The sequence below is a fragment of the Hevea brasiliensis genome, chromosome 8, assembly GCF_030052815.1.
Source record: "Hevea brasiliensis isolate MT/VB/25A 57/8 chromosome 8, ASM3005281v1, whole genome shotgun sequence".
Lineage (NCBI taxonomy): Eukaryota > Viridiplantae > Streptophyta > Magnoliopsida > Malpighiales > Euphorbiaceae > Hevea > Hevea brasiliensis.
In genome coordinates, this window is record NC_079500.1 from 7289442 (window position 1) to 7307757 (window position 18316).

The 18316-nt window shown below is 35.0% G+C and overlaps 1 protein-coding gene and 1 pseudogene across 1 annotated transcript; both read right to left on the reverse strand.

Moving 5' to 3' along the window:
• Window positions 1-2400: 2400 nt before the first annotated feature.
• Window positions 2401-5734, reverse strand: LOC110649682 (probable LRR receptor-like serine/threonine-protein kinase At3g47570). Its single transcript, XM_058152029.1, has 3 exons — window positions 4039-5734; window positions 3052-3918; window positions 2401-2828 (listed from the first exon to the last, which is right to left on the reverse strand). The coding sequence occupies exons 1-3, from the start codon at window positions 5732-5734 to the stop codon at window positions 2425-2427; spliced, it is 2967 nt and encodes a 988-aa protein (XP_058008012.1). The 3' UTR covers window positions 2401-2424.
• Window positions 5735-6046: 312 nt separating this feature from the next.
• LOC110649681 (probable LRR receptor-like serine/threonine-protein kinase At3g47570) lies at window positions 6047-18313 on the reverse strand (annotated as a pseudogene).
• Between the last annotated feature and the right edge of the window lie 3 nt (window positions 18314-18316).

An 18316-nucleotide genomic window follows, 5' to 3' on the forward strand; every position in this document is an offset into this window, starting at 1 on the left:
ACGATTCGGGAGAATCCGGGCTTGACTAAGGTCTTAGGGGCCTCGATCTGCCTTCAGGAGGATCGGGATAGGCTGTCCCCAAACAGTCTCGATGATATCCTAACCCGGACTATGAGCCTGAGTGTGGAGAGCCTGGTGAACCAACACATTGTCCGGGAGAAGGCTCACCGCATGAAGCAGGAGCTCGAAAAGGTGGGTCATGAAGCAGCTTCCCTCTGATCCCAACTTTCATCCGCCCAAAACTACATAAATAAATTTAAGGGGCGGATGAAGTTCTATGAAGATAAACTGGCCGAGCAAGCTCATGTCCTTGAAGAGGTTCGGGCGCTCCGAGCTGCTGATGTCGCACGCCTCATTGATGAACTCAAAGCAAAAGAAGAAGAGGCAGTGACAAGGGAGGCCGACGCTTATGTGAATGCCCATGGGGACCTTTTGGCCGAGCTCAAAAAGCGTTATCCAGAGGAGAACTTTTCCTAGATGGTGGACCTGGCTCCCCAAGATGAAGAGGACAGCGAGGAGGAGGCTGAAGGTGAGAGAGGAGGTGAACAAAATGTAGAACAGGCTGGGGGTGATCCTCCAGCCGAATGACTTGTATAAATTTTTAATTTGAAATGAAATGAAGTCCTTTTTTAGTTCAATGATTGGATGAGATCGGAAAGTATCTAAATTGCATGAGCGCCTAATTGTCTGAACATATTAGAATAACTTGAAAGCAATTATTAACCTATGTATGAGAGATCCGTAAAACTTTGTAAACATGAGATGGGAAAGTATCCAAGTTGCATGAGCGCCTAATTATCTGCACATATTAGAACAACTTGAAAGCAATTATTAACCTATGTATGAGAGATCGGTAAAACTTTGTAAATATGAGATCGGCCTAAACCGAGAACAAACACTAAACGGAACTGGAAACCTGGTCTGAACACTTAAGATCGGAAGCATCATTAGGCCGGATTAAAACCTTAACTTTTATTGGACAACTATCCACAATATTTATGAATGGGGAATTGGATGGCATGAAGACCTAATGTTGGTTCAATTTCGTTTGACAAGAGGGATCGGAAATGTGATTGACTGGCCAAAAAACTTGGAAATTGATTCGAGAGATCGGATAGGATTTAAATGATATGGAGACTTAGTACTGATTTGATTCCTTTAGAAGAGAGATCGGACATGTGATTAATTGGCAAAGAGAGACTTGGTGCTAGGGATCGGTTTCAAAGTTTATTGATTCCGGGGATCGGCCAAAATATGGTGTCGACACCCTGTTTTAGCAAATCAAGTAATGGGGGTGAAGATAAGAATTGTTTAATTTATTCGAAAGCTACCTAGCATTCATCGACCCATTTGAAGTTTCTTCTTATTCTTAGTGCTCAAAAGAAGGGTAGACATCTATTAGCTAAGTAGTTTATAAATCTCCCTAATGCAGTGATCCATCCGTTTAGTCGTTGTACTTCCTTGATATTGCATGGAGGTTGCATATTGAGAATTGCTAGAATCTTCTCTGGATTTGCCTCGATTCCTCACTTAGAAATCATATAGCTGAGGAATTTCCCTGCCCTTACTCTGAACTTAATTTGTTCGAATTCAGCTTCATCCCAATTTTGTCCAATACGTCAAATGCTTTGGCTATGTCGTTGGCCTGATCTTCTACTTTCTTAGATTTGATGATCATATCGTCAATGTAGACCTCAACTGTTCTTCCCTTTTGTTGCCTAAACATCTGGTCTATGAGCCTCTGATATGTTGCTCCAGCGTTCTTTAATCCAAAGGGCATCGCTTTGTAGCAATACACCCCTGAGTCTATCAGGGCAGCTACACTTTTTTTCGATGTAACAAGCATAAAACTTCATGCAAGAGAAGGCATTTTTTTATACGATAAATTTGACTAATAATATAAAAGTAAGGGAAAAATCAACAATGGAAAGCATCCAACCAACAGGTCCACCCCATACACTCACATATATTACAACCAACTGTTGATGAACCTCACAATGTACAAAGCAAGAGAAGCAAAAGAATATGACAAAATAGAGAAAAGGAGAGATGGAAGTCTCAAAGCCTCTAGAAATACAATCAGATCCTCCTATCAATATCTTCCCATCAATTTTTGCAAGGTGATCAGCAAATGAGTTTGCTTCACTCGGTGCGTGTACAATGGTCACGTGGCAGGGATGGCATCACATTAAGGCAAGGTGTTATTGTGTAGAACAACTGGTATTTATTTTCTATCTAGAGTCATCAACCTTGTGCACCTGTGATAAAAGAAGTTGAAAGAATGATCACTGTGAACAAAACAACGAATAAAATAATAATGATGATGATGATTGTGTTATAAGCCTTTTTTTTTTTTAATTTGAAACAGGAAGAGAGGATTATTATTTTATTACCTGCTAATGGAAGTGAACTTGCAAATTCTTCCTACCATTGTAATCGAGTCTCTAAGATTTTCTTTCGGATGGAAGAGAGTTGAGCAACAATATCACCAATATTCAAGCGCTCTTGTGGTGATTCAGCAGAACAAGAGATTCCAATTTCAAATATTGAAATCAAGCACTCAATAAACATGTTGTTTCTCATGTTCCCAAGATTGTGGTTATGAACTGATGTTGCATTTGCATGGGGCTGTATATGAGGAAGGTTGTTCTTCGGATCTAGAATTTGTGTCACTTCTTCAGGTAAGGCTTTCTTAACAAAATTGTGAAGATTCATACCATCTTTGATTATGTGATCAGTAGGCCTCTTTCCCGTGAACATCTCCAACAAAAGTATGCCAAAGCTAAAAATATCACCTGATGTTGATACTTGACTTCCCATACCATATTCTACAATATATACACAATCACATAGTTAAATTGAGTTTGCTTAGAAATATATGAATACAAGGACTTTTCTTCAAGGTTGTAATTAAGGCCTCGAATTTGAGTTATTGGAGGAGCCAAAGCCAAATCAATAGAAAAAAGCATAATGCAATCCTGAAATGGCAATATAAACAAATAAGACAAATGAAATTCATGTTAAAAATATATTTATTTTATTTATAATTACCTGGAGGACAATAACCAATAGTTCCTCTTACTCCAACAGAGCTGGATTGATTTGTATAACCAAGGGTGACATTGGAAAGAAGCTTCACTAATCCAAAATCACTTACATGTGCAGTCATTTCTTCATCGAGAAGGATATTACTTGGTTTTAGATCACAATGAACGATTGGTGTTCCACAATGATGTTGAAGATATTCCAATGCACAAGCAATATCAATGGCAATATTCAGCTTTTGGAGAACACTTAAAGTCCTTGGTACTTCATCTAATCCAAGAGTTGAATGCAACCAACCATCTAAGCTTCCATTGACCATGAAATCATAAACCAAAGCTTTGAAATCATTACCATGATAATCAACACCTGAACAAGCTGTGAGCACTTTGACAAGATTTCGATGTCTAACATTTCGTAAGACCTCACATTCAGCTATAAAACTCTTTGAAGCTTCTCGATTAATAAGCTTAAACACCTTCACCGCAACCACAGTTCCTCCTTGATCAAGAATTCCTTTATAAACTGACCCAAAGCTACCTGTACCAATTAAATTATCTGAAGAGAATCCATTAGTAGCTTTGAGAAGACTTTGATAAGACAACTTCAATAGCTCCTTCCCATGAGATGTTGAGGAAGATTCTCTTTTTCTCTTTCTTGATAGGCACAGAAAGAAACAAATCAGCAAAAGCGTTGCACCTATAAGCACAGAAACTATTGAGATTATAATCTTCAATGTTATAGTCAATCCCCTCTTTGACTGCTGAAGCTTACATGGAGGTAACCTCAAATTAGGCATGCCACCACAAAGATTTCTATTTCCTGCAACCGATGTGGCACTTGCATTCTTGAAAACTCCTTCTATTGGTACTGTACCTTCAAAGTCGTTATAAGACAAATCCAACAATAATAAACTAAACCCGTTCAAGAACTCTGGAATCTTGCCTGACAACATGTTGTGAGAAAGATTCAATACTCTAAGGCCTCTTAGTGAACTTAGAGATGAAGGAACAGAGCCTCGAAACAAGTTGGCACCCAAGTCCAACAATTCTAGACTCGTACAACTGCTAAGACCACTGGGAATCACTCCTGATAACGTGTTCTCGGAAAGGCTTAGGTATCCTATAGCTTTCGAATTTCCTACTTCCATGGGAATGGAGCCTGACAAATGGTTTCTGGATAAGGAAAGACCCATTGATAAAGGGGAGGATCCAAAAATTTGTGGAGGTATAGGACCAATAAAATTGTTATTTGAAAGATCTAACTCTATCAAATTTTTGCAATTCCCCAGACTCGAAGGGATCATGCCTTGAAGCTTATTATTTGATAAATCCATGCGAAATAAATTTGTCATGTTTCCTATAGAGGAAGGAATAGATCCCGAGAAATCATTATAACCAAGATTCAATCCTCCAAGATTTAGAAGCTTTCCAATGCTAGAAGGAATGGAACCTGACAGATTGTTCTCTCCTACAACCAGATATTCCAATGAAACACAATCACTTATTCCAGAGGGGAGGTTTCCGAATATTTGATTGTCTTGTATGAAAAACAACTGGAGCTTTTTTGAAAAGTTGCAGAATTGTTCAGGCAGCTTCCCTCCAAAGTTATTTTGGGCTATAGAAAATTGCTGTAAATTGGTGGCATTAGACAAAGTGGAAAGAAACTCCAGGTCATCAGCTTTCCTATTTCCTAAATGGTTTACAGCAACTGATAATATCATAAGCCTATGCAACTTCTCAAGAGAAGGCAAGCTTCCAGTAAAATTATTTCGGCTTAACTGAAGCACATCTAGACTTGAGGCATTTGAAATTGACGGTGGAATAGATCCTGTAAATTGGTTATCTGAAATGAAGAAGAATTGGAGATTTGGAAGAGAGATGCCTAAGCTCCAGGGAAGTCTACCTTCTAGGTTGTTGTATGCCATGGCTACAACCTCGATCAAAGAGAGGTTGAAGAATGAAGGAGGGATAGTGCCAAAAAACTTATTTTCATTCAAGGATAAAATCCTTAGATTCATCAATTGGCCTAAAGTATCAGGGACAACACCATGCAAATTATTTCTCCTCACATATAGTTTCTGAAGAGAAGAAAGATTGCCCAAAGATGGTGGGAGAGTCCCTGTTAAATTATTGGCGCCAAAAGAGATTTCTTTGAGCTTCTTCAAGGAACCTAGCCCCGCAGGGATTCTACCTACCAGATTGTTATGATGCAAATAAAACAAAACAAGGTTAGAACAATTAAATATGCTCGCAGGAATTTGACCACTAAATGAATTATTGTAAAGATGCAGTATTTGCAGTCTCCGCAAGTTGCCTATCTCAGTAGGAATCTCATGGTGGAAGCTATTATTTTCAAGGTACAACTCCCTTAAAAAGCTCAAATTGCCAACATGTGGTGATATGGAACCTGAAAGTTTGAGGGAGCTCAGGTATAACATTGTGACCCTTGGGTGCCTACGCCCACATGTGACGTGGTGCCAGCTGCAGAAGTGAAGGGTGCTATTCCATGAGTTCATAACCCCAAAAGGGTCATCAGTTATTTTGGCCTTGAGTTCCAACAAAGCAAGTCGATCTGTGTTGTTGTTCCTATGGATGGCAAGGGCCAGAAAGCTGAAGCACAAGAGATGAATGATAGAAAGGAGGCATAAGGATGAGAAATATACTGACAAACTCCTGAAAGAAAGCCCCATTTTTTTTTTTTTTTTTTTATGGATAAGCAGTAAATATTGGCTGCGAATGGATATTTATTGAAAGCATATTTATAGAGATGGATATGCAATACTTATTTTTCCCCCTTTTGATAAGCAACGATTTTAATAAATAAAGAGAAAGAGAACAACAGGAAGGAGAGGGAACAGACGCCAAAGACAAAAGCAAGAAACAAAAACAAAGGACAAAGCCGATACCCAGCCAAAACCAACCAAGGAAAACGCCTAAAAAATAAAGAACAGCCGGCCAGCAAAACAAGACAAAACAAACCAAAACAGCGTAATAAAATAAAGCTAGAAGAAATGCAGAACAGATGATGGTTGACATAAACCAAGTCTTTCAAAGTCCTCTGATGATCGCCACAGAACACACACGATACGCAAAGATTCACCAAGAGAAGCGGCTGTAAGGCAGAGATGAATAGCCAAGCCGCACAAAACCAAAGGATAAAGCTGATGGGCGTCTTCAAGCCAGGCAAATTGGTAAAGGGACAATGGCAACTAAAAGGAGGAAGAGCACAAAGGCAGGAAAACTCTTCCACTGGTAGTAGGATATGCGATACATTAATAAAACAAACTATTGCAATTTTTCCATACAAATTAAGAAAGATCAATTATGACATTTGAGTCTTTGGAAGATTAGATACTATGCTACGAAATTACAGATAGATTTGGAACATCATAAATGAAAAACTTTTTGTTTTGGTTCTTGGTTCTGGTTGCATCCTGGAATTTCTTGGCATCTAGGGGCCTTTCCTTTTGTTGTTACAGGGCTGTAGTTCCCGGTACTTCTCTGTTTTTGTAATCCTGTTGAATTCTCTTGGTTTGACATGGTGATTTCAATTGTTGTGAATTGCCTTGCATTCTGTTTCTCCAGGATTTTACACTCCCTGATCGGGTGTATAGAAAGTCTCTTAATTGGATGGTGGATGCTTAAGCTTTGTCTGCATGTTATTAATAAAATCTTTTTACTTATAAAAAATAAATAAATAAATAAATATAATTTACCTCAATTTCCCCTCAGTTGCTAATTCCGTTTGTTCTCGGGCTGTTTGTTTCCCTTGGTTTTATTTGGCCATGACCTCTGTTTGGTTTTATTTACCTCAATTTCCTAAAATATAATTTAATATGATTGGTTTTAAGGATTTTAAATCAGCCAAATTTTTTTTGAAAAAGATTGGCATACTTTTTTAATTTTATCATACACGAGACATTGATGTTGATTTCAAATTTAAACATTAAATTAGTGATTTTGCCCGAGTATTGGGCGAAATATTTATTATTTTATTTTATTAACATAATTTAATTTATTTTTTACTATATTTTATATTTTTATAACTATATTATAAAATATTAGTAACAATAAAATTTTAACTCATCATAATTTTATTTCAAATTTAATAAATAAATAAGTTGATTATTATTATTATTATTATTATTATTATTATTATTATTATTTAGCATCTGCCAACAAAATTCTTATATTTTAAATAAAAGAAATTTGAAATATATTTAAATATATAAATATTTTATAAATATTTTTTAGTGAATAATTATATACATAATTTTTTTAAAATAATTCATTCCTATTTTAATGCAATTAAAAATTTAATTAAAAAATTGAGTTATGGATATATATTATAATGAGTATAGTTTTATAATTAATGTTTGAATTTGTAAACTTAAGAAGATTTTAAAATTTTTTAAAAAATATGCTCAAAAGAATTTTATATTTTAATAATTGAAATTTAAAAATATTTAAATGAAAATTAAATTTTAATATATTAAATTTTAATTTTATATATAAATTAAAAATAAAAATAAAAATGTGCTGCATGTCAATTTTTAAGTTTTTTGTTCTTAACTTACGTGGTACACTCTTATGAACCCTTTTTATTGCTTAGCTTTATTGTAAGATTGATTAGTTAAAAATTATTTTTTAATTTTTTTATTTTATTTTAATTATAAGATAGATTAGTTAAAATTTATTTTTTAATAGATTAGTTAAAATTTATTTTTTAATAGATTAGTTAAAATTTATTTTTTAATTTTTTTATTCTAAAATTTAACCAAAAAAGATAGTAAAATATATACCCTTAAATGTTAATTATTTATAGATAAAATAAAAAATTAGAAAAATCATTTAAAATTACTGCCATATTTATATCCTCTATTTCTTCGCTTATTTACCAGTCAACTTTAAATGGAAACAAAATTTTGAAAATATTTTAATTAAATTTCAAAAAAAATTATGCTGTTTATTTAAATTACCATTATCAACTATTGTTAAATAACATGCTAAAATATAAAATAGTTTTTCTCATCAAGAAAACAGGTTACTAATACAGTCTATACACATTAATATTCACTTATTATTTTATATATAATTATTTTTTAATATTAGTGAATATATATATATATATATAATCATTTTTAAAATATTACAAATTAAGTGCAATTTTTTTTAGTATAATTGGCTTGAATTTGGAGTATTTTTTTTAACATAAATAAAGGAAATTTTTTTTTTTTTTATGTTATCCTTTCATCTAAAGATTTTAAAGAAAATTAATATTTACTGGTAATATGATAAATTATTTTAACTTGGATACAAATTTTTTTTATTTATAAAGAATTTATCTGAGTGTTTTAGTCTCTTTATAAATTATTTATTAAATTAGTTGTGACTTTTAGATTGTGAAAATAGATACTCTCAAGGAAAAATTATTATTTAGTTTTTGTATTCTAACGAAACTAATTACTTGATCTTTGTATCTTGAAAAAATACTTTATTTAATTTCTGTATTTTGCTTCTATTAAATTATTCAGTCCTTCTGTCAAATTTTTTATTATTAACAGCTTGTATCATTTTTATCAACAGTTGAAAACAAATAAAGAGAGAATGAGGGTGAAGGATGCAGGCGTAAAGGAAAAGAAACATAGAGAGAGAGAAAAATAAGGGAGAGAATTTGTACCTGTGATAAGAGAATTTGTAAGAATGGCCACTAATAATAATAATAATAATAATATATGAGTAAGGAACAAATTTTTGCTGTGTTATAAGCTTTCTTTTTTATTTGAAACTGGAAAAGAGGATTAGTTTATTACCTGCTAATGGAAGTGAACTTGCAGCTTCTTTCTACCATGGTAATCCAGTCCCTAAGATTTTGTTTCTGATAGAGGAGAGCTGAGCAACAATATCACCAATATTCATGCGCTCTTGTGGTGATTCAGCAGAACAAGATATTCCAATTTCAAATATTGAAATCAAGCACTCAATAAACATGTTGTTTCTGATGTTCCCAACATTGTGATAATGAACCGATGTTGCATTTGCATTGGATCGTATCTGAGGAAGGTTGATGTTGGGATCTAGAATTTGAGTCACTTGTTCTGGCAAAGCTCTCTTAACAAAATTGTGAAGGCTCATAGCTTCTTGAAACATGTGATCAGTAGGTCTCTTTCCCATGACCATCTCCAACAAGATTATGCCAAAGCTAAAAATGTCACCTGATGTTGATACTTGACTTCCCATGACATACTCTAAATACATGCATGATCAAATATATAAATTGAGTTTCCTTTGAAATATATGAATACAATTAATAATTCTTCTTGCAAGTACTCAAATACGAGTCACAATTGGAGCCAAAGCCAAATGAATAATAATAATAATAATAATAATAATAATAATAATAATAATAATAATAATAATAATAATAATAATAATAATACCAATCATGAAATGGAAAACAAATAAATAAGAAAAATGAAATATTTCATGTTAAATAAATAAACAAATATATATATATACTTATAATTACCTGGAGGACAATAACCGATAGTTCCTCTTACTGCATTGGAGCTGGATTGATTTGTAGAACAACTAGGGGTGGCATTAGAAAGGAACTTGACCAATCCAAAATCGCTTACATGTGCTGTCATTTCTTCATTAAGAAGAATATTGCTTGGTTTTAGATCACAATGAACAATTGGTGTTCCAAAATGATGTTGAAGATATTCCAAAGCACATGCAATATCAATGGCAATATTCAGTCTTTGGAGAACACTTAAAGTGCTTGGTACTTCATCTAATCCAACAGTTGGATGCAACCAATCATCTAAGCTTCCATTGAGCATGAACTCATAAACCAAAGCTTTGAAATCATTACCATGATAATCAACACTTGAACAGGCTGTGAGCACGTTGACAATATTTCGATGTCTAACATTCCGTAAGACCTTACATTCAGCTATAAAATTCTTTGAAGCTTCTCGATTCATGAGCTTAAACACCTTCACCGCAATCACAACTCCTTCTCGATCAAGAATTCCTTTATATACTGACCCAAAGCTACCTGTACCAATTAAATTATCGGAAGAGAATCCATTTGTAGCCTTGAGAAGACTTTGATAAGACAATTTCAATAGCTCCCTCCCATGAGGTATTGATGAAGACTCTCTTTTTCTCTTTCTTGATAGGCACAAAAACAAACAAATCAGCACAAGGGTTGCACCTATAAGCACAGAAACTATTGAGATTATAATCTTCCATGTTATTGTCAATTCCCACTTTGATTGTTGAAGCTTACACGGAGGCAGCCCCAAATCATGCATGCCACCACAAAGATTTTTATTTCCTGTTATGGATGTGGCAGTTGCGTTCTTGAAAACTCCTTCTATTGGTACAGGACCTTCAAAGTCGTTATAAGACAAATCCAACAACTCTAAAGTACTAAAGCCCTTTGGGAACTCTGGTATCTTTCCTGACAACATGTTATGAGAAAGATTTAATATTTTAAGGGCTCTTAGTGAACTTAGAGATGAAGGAACAGAACCTCGGAGCAAGTTGGCACCCATGTCCAGGAATTCTAGACTTGTACAACTACTAAGACCACTTGGTATCACTCCTGATAACATGTTCTTAGAAAGGTTTAGAACTCCCATGGTTTTCAAATTTTCTACTTCTATGGGAATGGAGCCAGACAAATGATTTCCGGACAAGTCAAGACCCAATGATAAAGGTGAAGATCCAAAAATTTCTGGAGGTATGGGACCACTAAGATTGTTATTTGAAAGATGTAATTCTAGCAAATTTTTGCTATTCCCAAGACTCGAAGGGAGCATGCCTTGAAGCTTATTATAAGATAAGTCCATTCGAATTAAATTTGTCATGTTTCCAAAAGAGGAGGGAATAGATCCTGAAAAATCATTATAATGAAGTAACAAGAGACCCAGATTTGGAAGCTTCCCAATGCTAGAAGGAATGGAACCTGACAGGTAGTTCCCCTGTGCAACCAGAATTCCCAATGAAACACAATCACTAATTCTAGAGGGGATCTTTCCGAATATTTGATTTTCATTTATGAAAATTGCCTGGAGCTTTTTTGAAAAGTTGCAGAATTGTTCACGAAGCTTCCCTCCAAAGTTATTTTGGTCTATAGCAAATGCTAGTAAATTGGTGGCATTAGTCAAAGTGGAAAGAAACTCCATGTCATCAGCTTTCCCATTTCCTAAATGGTTTTCAGAAACTATTAATTTCCGAAGCCTATGCAACTTTTCAAGAGAAGGCACTCTTCCGATAAAATTATTTCGGCCCAACTGAAGCACTTCTAGACTTGAGGCATTTGAAATTCACGTTGGAATAAAGCCAGTAAATTGGTTACCTGAAATGGAGAAGAATTGGAGATTTAGAAGAGAGATGCCTAAGCTCAAGGGAAGACTACCTTCTAAGTTGTTGTGTGCCATGTCTATAGCCTCAATCAAAGAAAGGTTGAAGATGGAGGGAGGGAAAGTGCCCAAAAACTGATTTTCAAACAAGGATAAAATCCTTAGATTCATCAATTGGCCTAAAGTATCAGGGACAACACCATGTAAAATATTTCTCTTTGCATTCAGTTGCTGAAGAGAGGAAAGATTGCCCAAAGATGGTGGGAGAGTCCCTATTAACTTATTGGTGGCTATATTGATTTCTTTGAGCTTTTCCAAGGAACCAAGCCACGTAGGGATTCTTCCTACAAGATTATTATTATTATTTATGTTAGAAGAGAGAATACAAGTAATGAAAGAAAGGATTGTATATTTGTCTGTGTCTCATTTACAAAGATATTACATCTATTTATACATGAGAATATGAACTAATTTGGACAAGAATAATAATTGCTATAATTATGCTACATAAATCTCCTATAATTATGCTAATTGCTGTAATTATGCTACACAAATCTCCTATAATCATGCTAATTGCTGTAATTATGCTACATAAATCTCCTATAATCATGCTAATTGCTGTAATTATGCTAACACCCCCCCTCAAACTCAAGGTGGTAGCACAGGTGCCAACTTGAGTTTGCTTAAGAGATCCTGAAAGCGAGCGGGAGGATGCGTTTTGGTGAATATATCAGCGGTTTGGCTGACAGAGGAGACAGGAATCAAACATATGGTGCCATGAGCAACATGATGACGTACAAAATGACAATCAATTTCGATGTGTTTGGTACGCTCATGAAATACATCATTATGAGAAATCTGTATGGCACTTCTATTATCGCAATGAAGCATTGTGGCAGAAGAATGAGTGACACCCAAATCAGTTAATAACCACTGTAACCAAAGCAATTCAGATGTAGCATCAGCAAGAGCACGATATTCAGATTCTGTGCTAGAACGTGCAACAACAGTTTGCTTTTTGCTACGCCAAGAGATAAGAGAATTACCCAAGAAGAAACAATAACCAATTGTAGAGCGACGATCTGTCAGATCACCAGCCCAATCAGCATCAGAGTAGCCAGATAATACTAGGGAGGAGGTAGCGGAAAAGTGCAAACCATGAAAAAGAGTGCCTTTGATATAACGGGATTCGGCATCGCAGAGAAATGAGTTGAGCGAGGAGCAGACATAAACTGGCTGACCAGATGAACAACATAGGAAATATCAGGTCGAGTAACTGTGAGATAAACAAGACTCCCGACAAGCTGTCGATATAAAGTAGGATCATCAAGAGGAGTGCCATCAAGAGGTGTGAGTTTGCAATTGAGCTCCAATGGGGTTGATACTGGTGTGGTGAATCCGCAAGTATACGGGTCGTATCAAGTAATAAAGTGATGAATCAAGTATCGTTCCCACGAGGATTTGCTGTTTGATTACTAAACTATGAATGAAGCGATTATTTGGGCTAATGATTAATGAATAAATGGTAAATGTAAATGAGCAAGGTAAATTGATTAATCTAATTGAAATGGGTAAAGAGCAAACAAATAAATTCTAATTCTAGCTCGCAATTAAACTAAAATTAACAATGGGTAATTTAAACGAAAGTCTAATTATGGTAAAAGTGATTCCAGAGTTGGGGGTTTATGCATAAATTAATTGGGATTTGTCTTGGGCATTCCAATTTTTAGGGAAAAACAGAGTTTGAAGGAAATTGATTCTAAATTCCTTTGATATCTTTTTCAAGCAAATCAAAGTGTATTCTAAAATAACCAAACCTACTTTCGTATGTATTTGATTACTTTAAAACCCATTAAGTTTTGTAACCAATAATTAATTCCTCTTAAAGTCCTAGTTTATTTCTAAATCTAGGTGATTTTAAGTTCCAATCCTTGATTAACTATCAATGACCTTCACCTTTCGGTCCTTCAATCAAAGATTAACACAATACCCAATGGGTACCAACATTAGGCAAGTAAATCAAGCACACAAGGAAGGAATCAAAACTCATATTTATGTAAAATAAGGAAATACCCAATCCAAATCCACAAATTAATCTAAAACATATTTCCCAACTCTGAAATCTAAGGAAATTACTCACTCATTATGGTATTTACAAGAAATATAGATGGAAGAATAAAGAAAACATGATAAAAGGACTGAAATAGGAAAACCCAGGTGGAAGAACCAAAGTCTCTGGTTTCTGGAGCTCCAAATGCGTGCAGCAGCTCCTTCTTCCAAGAGAGAATGGCGTATCCCCTTCTTTCTATTAAATTTTCTTTCCTTTTTGTTTTTTTCCTCCCTTCCTCTTCTTGTGGCAAAAATAAGGAAATGATGAATTTATATGGTCCCAAAAAGCTGCCCTAAAAGTAAATAAAAGACAAGGAGTGGATAGGAAATGAGGTGTAAAATTATCCAAGTCAGCAGCATTTTTCACGTTCTGGGCAGTCTGCTTAGGGTTCGGCTTAACCCTAAGCAGCTTCTTAGCAAATTTAGCCTCTGGTCGCACTGTCTGCTTAAGGTTAAGCAGACCTTCAGCAAATCTCGGCAGATTTATAGTAAAATGGACTTTTCTGCTCATGCTTGACTTGTGTTGCACCTTAAGCATTGCCGCTTTACCTTGAGCATGACCTTAAGCAAGGTCTCAAGCAATTTCGGCTGGTTTGCTCTTTCAAGGCTTGATTTCTTCAACTTTCCTCCATGCTTAAAGAATCCCAAATTTCTTCAAATCACTTCCTAATGCACTCATTGATCCTCGATTTGCCACAAAATCCTATCAAAAACAACAAAATTACAAAAATCAAATATAAAGTATCTAAAATTAACAAATAAACTAAAATAAAGCTAAAAACATAAAATATACTAAAATATAAGGACAAAATAGATGCAAAACTACCCTAAAATGCCTATATGAAATGAGTGTAACAAATTCCCCCAAACTCAAACCTTTGCTTGTCCTCAAGCAAATTAAAAACAATTAATGCAATTTGGGGTACCTTACCTTAAATTTATGAAAATTACTTATCCGAACTCTCAAGCTTACCTTTAGCCACCAACAAACCATATACCCACTTTCAAGGTACAAAGAATTCAATCCTTACCAAAGTTATCACCGCTTAGCCTTGGGTCAATTATCCATATCATCAAGCCCAAACCAATCAATCACAAAGAATAATCATGCCTAAATAGACTATAGGGTAATCCATAAGCTAAAGTATCTCAAATAATGATGGAAGTAAATGAATGGATTAATGATATCACAATCCCATAGGCAATTTTCCTATTCCAATCTCCACTAATGTAGCAAATCACCATCAAAAGATCAAAAGGACTTTCAAGGGTTGTAATGGGGCTAAGGGGGTGATAATGTGGCTAACAAGAAAAGGATAAAGATAACAAAATATGAGAATAATCAAATTATTAAAAGATCAAGACACACAAATTTTTTTTTTTTTTTTTTTAATTTTTTTTTTTGAATCAAATGGGAGAAGGAACTTTACAACTATTCACCAATGCTAGCATATAATTTTGAAGCTTTTAGAGGGACTACATAAATAACATTGACTTTGAATTATAATTGTCCCTTTCAATTCACCCCCAAACTCATTTCTTTGTGTATTTGAGTGGTGAATTACTTTACATACCATAATTGAATTTGCTAGCTTTTTTTTTTTTTTTACTTTAGCCACTTCTCCCAACTAATTGTTATTATTATTATTAATTTTTTTTAAGTGTATCTATCACTCAAAGAATTATTCTCATGGAGGGTAGGTAAGTGTTTGGGTTTATGGCTAGGCATTAATGTGGGTTCTAAAGGAATAAGAGGGATAAATGTAGGCTCAAATTGGTTCCAAAGGGAAATTTTTAAGTGAGGTTGGCTAAGGCTAAAATATGGATTTAAAATTCAAAGAATGCCTAGATCATTTCTTTCTCAAGTGCATGCTATGATTTCGTCTTGAAAGGTTTAGGAAGATTGTTCTAGGATTGGTGAGACATCAATTAGCTACTTCTCACCCTAGAGTTTTCTCTAGGCACTCAAAGTCAACGCAATTGATTGGGTGGCCCTTGGCTAAGAAGATATAAACTAAAGCAAGAATCTAATAACTTTGCACCTATCTAGAACTTTCAATCCATCAAACCCTTCTAAAAGTAAGCTCAATTGCTCTTCAAAGCAACTCTCAATCCTCTAAGGACAAGGTAAAAAAAAAAAAAAAAATTATTTTTTATGATATGCATGATCCTAAAATGAATGCATAAATCAAATTAAAACTAAGTGTAATCTATATGAAAACTATATGCAAATGTATGTGTATAAGTATAGACATGTGTGTGGTATATGTAAAAGTGTATGGATTATCTATATATGGATGAATGAAATGCAATAAATGAATGAAAGAAAATTTTAAAAATTTTGCAAAAATTTTGCCTTCACCCCCAAACTCAAATGAAACATTGTCCTCAATGTTTAAAATGAATGGAAAGATGGGTAAAATTATGAGAATTGCTAAATTATTGAAATTTATACAATTGGGGATTAAATCAATGTAAGCTCAAGTATTCCAGAATTAGCTCAAAATGATATTAACAATGAAGCTTTAGAGAGAAAAATGTGAAAAAGTATCCCAAATGTATGAATTTACACTGCTTAAGATGTTGCTTAACCTGTTGCATAGGGTAAAGCGAAAGCATAAGCATTGGCAACATACCATAAGCTTAAATGGTGTAAGGGTAAGCTGTTACCTCCAAATGATGTGAAACAGATGCGGCTCAAAGAAAATTTGTGCAACTCATCAATGTCAACAAAATTAGGATTGAAGAAAAGATAAAGTGCTAAAATAATGGTCAAGAAAATGAAATAGTGAAAAGAAATAAAATGTAACAGTTAAATCAAAAATTAAACTAAGAAACATTCACAGAGTATTTATGTCTATATCAGGAAAGAAGTGCAGAGATAATAATAAAAACTAAGTACCAAAATATTACAACCATGACCAAAGTTTGAAAATTAAAATAAACAGATTACAAAATAAACCTAAATCAGAAATTAAAATTGCTGCTACTGATCAAGTTCTGCTATCAAGCCTTTGTTCTTTGCATCGAGTCCGCCTGTGTTCCGCAGAGGTTCATTGTGATCCAAGCTTGAGCGGTTCCAAGTTTTCTGTTAAGTCTTTCATTTCTTGAAACATGGCTTGGCCCCAATGATATAAATTGTTGTAGGATTGGGCCAGTGTGTTGTAAAGCTCCAGCATTTGAAGTTGATGTTGCTTCGCTTTTTTAAGAGATAAAAATCTCTTTTTAAGTTTCTTTTCTAGCTTCTTCTTTTGGTTAACCTGCTCTTGACCCATGGCTTCAATTTTGATTTCTAAGTTTTTCAAGGAAGCAAGAATTTCTGTGGTATCGGTGAGGGAGATGGTTGGATGTGAAATTTGTTATCCTGGATTCCAAGGATTTTAAGATGGATAACATGTCTGCCGAGAAGTGTGGGGTTGAGGTTGGTTGTGGTTCAAAGATTTGCAAAAGTGGTGGGGTTTTCAGATGGGGTATCGTGGTGTCTTTGCAGAGTATATGTATGGCCTATTTTCTCACAAACATCCATATGCAAGAACATGGTGTTTGTCTATGTATGATTCCCAAACCGGCAGCAATTTATATAGACTAGCATCAAAGCTAAATGATTATGCTATGGCAGTTATGTACCCCCCCAAAACAAAACAACCTTTAGAAAGCTTGGACACAAGATGGTGCCAAAGAGCATCTATGAAATGGCCTCAGACTTACTTGTTTTCTCTCCTTCATGCACCACAATAGAAACAAATCCCAGACCCACAATCAAGTATCGTGTCCCCTTCCTAAAACAGTGTAAGTAATGAATCTATGGAGGTATTTCAATACATGGTCAACTATCCTAGAGGCTTTTGCAGTCCTCTGTCTATAATAACCTCCAAATGGTGCAATATCTTTCCAGAATTGAACAGGGTCATAAACAGTTTGCTGCCACTCAATGTTTTTATACCCCGAATCCTGAAAACCAAAAATGGCATTCAAAGCACCTATATCTAACTCCCTGTCAATTCCAGCACATCGAAAATAAATCATATCTCTATGTTCAGGCACTGTTGGTTTGAAACTCAACTTTAGGGAACTCAAAAATTCGAGGGTTAGATCCTTGTATACTGGTTCCCTAATTTTAGCAAAATCAGTCCAGCTAACAACATCCAAATAGGCAAAGACAGAATTATAAATACCTAATTCTTTCAAAATCTGCTCATCCATATACTTGTTTGCCAAAATGGTTTTAGAAAGTAATTTCTCATAGGCCTTTTTCATATCCATATCCCTAAAAGCCCAAGGCAATGGAGAAATTACCTCCTCTATAGTATCCGCAGATGACGCAGGTGCTGGAGAATGTAAGGGAGACTGGGTTACTGGTGTTTGCACCGCTGGTGCTGGGGTTTGCGAAGAGGACCTGGTCCTTTTGCTAACTGGTTCAGAGGACTGAGGTGGAGAGTTTAAGTCGAAAGGGACAGAGGGTACTCGTTTCCTTTTTCCGACAAGGGTTTCTTTGAGTCTACCAGCGGCCCTTTTTGTTTTCCCTTTTGTTTTTGTTTGGGTAGGAACAGGGTCAGGCGTTGGTTCTGGGGAATGGGTGTCGGTAATTGGTGTTTCATTTGGCGGCTCGGATTGCGGCGAGAGGGGAGTCGGCGGGATGAGAGGTGGTATTTGGCTTGGAGGCGGGGGCGGTGACTGAGGTGGTGGTGATTGTGGTAATGGCGGCGTTTGTGGCGGTGGGGACTGAGGTAATGGCGGACTGGGGCTGGGGTTAGGGTTTGTGGGTAATGAGGATGGAGTGCCCATTTT